Here is a 1,925-nt window from a genome sequence, read left to right as displayed (position 1 = left end):
GGGGGGGGGGGGGGGGGGGGGGAAGAAGAGTGGTCTTGGGGAGCTGCATCCATGGTGCTCCTACAGCTGAGAGCATGGCTCTAGCCAGGCTATGGTTTTGGGAAGTGCATGCTGCTACTACATGCACTGACCCACTTTGTAACTAACTAACTAACTAACTAACTAACTAACTAACTAACTAACTAACTAACTAACTAACTAACTAACTAACTAACTAACTAACTAACTAACTAACTAACTAACTAACTAACTAACTAACTAACTAACTAACTAACTAACTAACTAACTAACTAACTAACTAACTAACTAACTAACTAACTAACTAACTAACTAACTAACTAACTAACTAACTAACTAACTAACTAACTAACTAACTAACTAACTAACTAACTAACTAACTAACTAACTAACTAACTAACTAACTAACTAACTAACTAACTAACTAACTAACTAACTAACTAACTAACTAACTAACTAACTAACTAACTAACTAACTAACTAACTAACTAACTAACTAACTAACTAACTAACTAACTAACTAACTAACTAACTAACTAACTAACTAACTAACTAACTAACTAACTAACTAACTAACTAACTAACTAACTAACTAACTAACTAACTAACTAACTAACTAACTAACTAACTAACTAACTAACTAACTAACTAACTAACTAACTAACTAACTAACTAACTAACTAACTAACTAACTAACTAACACAATAAGAAAAAGTTTAGTAAATGTAACAGTGTAGATTAATACCACGTCTTATTAGGATTCACTATGTGAATGTCAGAAGCAGTCTAGAGTTTCTATGATGTGTTTCAAAGTTCTCTGCTTTAGAGCATTTTTTTTTTTTTTTTTTTTAAGCAAAGCAGAAAACTTTCTAAAGTAACAGTTAAAACACAACTTCAGAATTGGAGCTGAGGTAGAGCTGTATTTTCTGTCAAATTAACTTCCTTAATTGGAAAAAAATGGATGCACACGACTATCGAGTACAGTACATCTATTTACCTGTAGTAGAAGAGATCCCAGTTTACTTCAATTTTTATTCTTTGCCTTCGTTTCCTTAGTATCACTGGCTTTTGATTGATGTTCTGCAATTAAAACAGCCAAAAATGTAGTACGAATTGTTCTAGCCCTAGCAAATACCCCTCAGTGATTTTACTTGTTACATGTTTTTATGAAACTGATTTCTCAGAAGTAAAACAAAGTAAACCTGGTTTGATTGCTAAAGTTCAATGCATCTGCTTTGAGAGCTAGCTTTTCTAGCTTACTGATTTCTTAGAGTAATAGAACTGAACTTCAACAAGCAACTTGCACCATTTATGCATGCTGTTATTCATGTCAGGTTAAATACAAAATCAAATCATTCCAGAGAAAAACTTTCAGCCACATACCAAATACTTTAATGAATTAGTCATTTTATGGGAAATTTTTTTTTTTTTTGTAAAAAGGAAGCCAGCTCCCATCACCATAAGCACCAAGTTAAGTAAAACATGATAATCCTATACTAAGTCTGCTCTTTAACATGCACACGTTAACCTTGCAGTAAGACCATCTACAAGTCACCAAGCTGAAGAGCAACTAGCAAGCTAAACCAAACCACTTTAAGGAAAAAACAAAAAAACAAAAAACAACAACAACAAAAAAAAACACACAAAAAAACAGTAACTACAAAAAGTAGCTATAAGGCTCAGAAACAAAACAAACAAACAAAAAAAAGTCTGCTTTGAGCATAGAAGCACACAGTGACAAAAAAAAGAAAAGAAAAGAAAAAAGGAGCCTCAACCTGGGTTTGACTACTAAAAGATTCTATTTGATCAACATACGTCTACAACATACATTGCTAGACAAAACACCACATGCTACACAGAATTCAAAACAACACAGTCTATACATTTAGCATAAACTCACTCACCAT

At 32.5% G+C, this 1,925-nt stretch overlaps 1 protein-coding gene across 5 annotated transcripts in view; it reads right to left on the bottom strand.

The window, feature by feature from the left end:
- The window catches only part of DNAJC13 (DnaJ heat shock protein family (Hsp40) member C13), a 78,898-nt gene that overhangs the window by 43,627 nt on the left and 33,346 nt on the right, over nt 1–1,925 (bottom strand). For all 5 annotated transcript variants that reach the window (XR_003093286.1, XM_006020625.3, XM_025200249.1 and 2 more), the window contains exon 21: nt 1,016–1,098. Coding sequence is in view for 4 of the 5 variants with exons in the window: in XM_006020625.3 (XP_006020687.1) it covers nt 1,016–1,098 (83 nt within the window). In the remaining variant the exon portion in view is untranslated. The remainder of the gene's footprint in view (nt 1–1,015; nt 1,099–1,925) is intronic.

This window comes from Alligator sinensis, unplaced genomic scaffold (genome assembly GCF_000455745.1).
Source record: "Alligator sinensis unplaced genomic scaffold, ASM45574v1 scaffold54_1, whole genome shotgun sequence".
NCBI lineage: Eukaryota > Metazoa > Chordata > Crocodylia > Alligatoridae > Alligator > Alligator sinensis.
The sequence above is the reverse complement of the archived record's forward strand: the minus strand, read 5'-3'. Positions and strand labels throughout refer to the sequence as shown.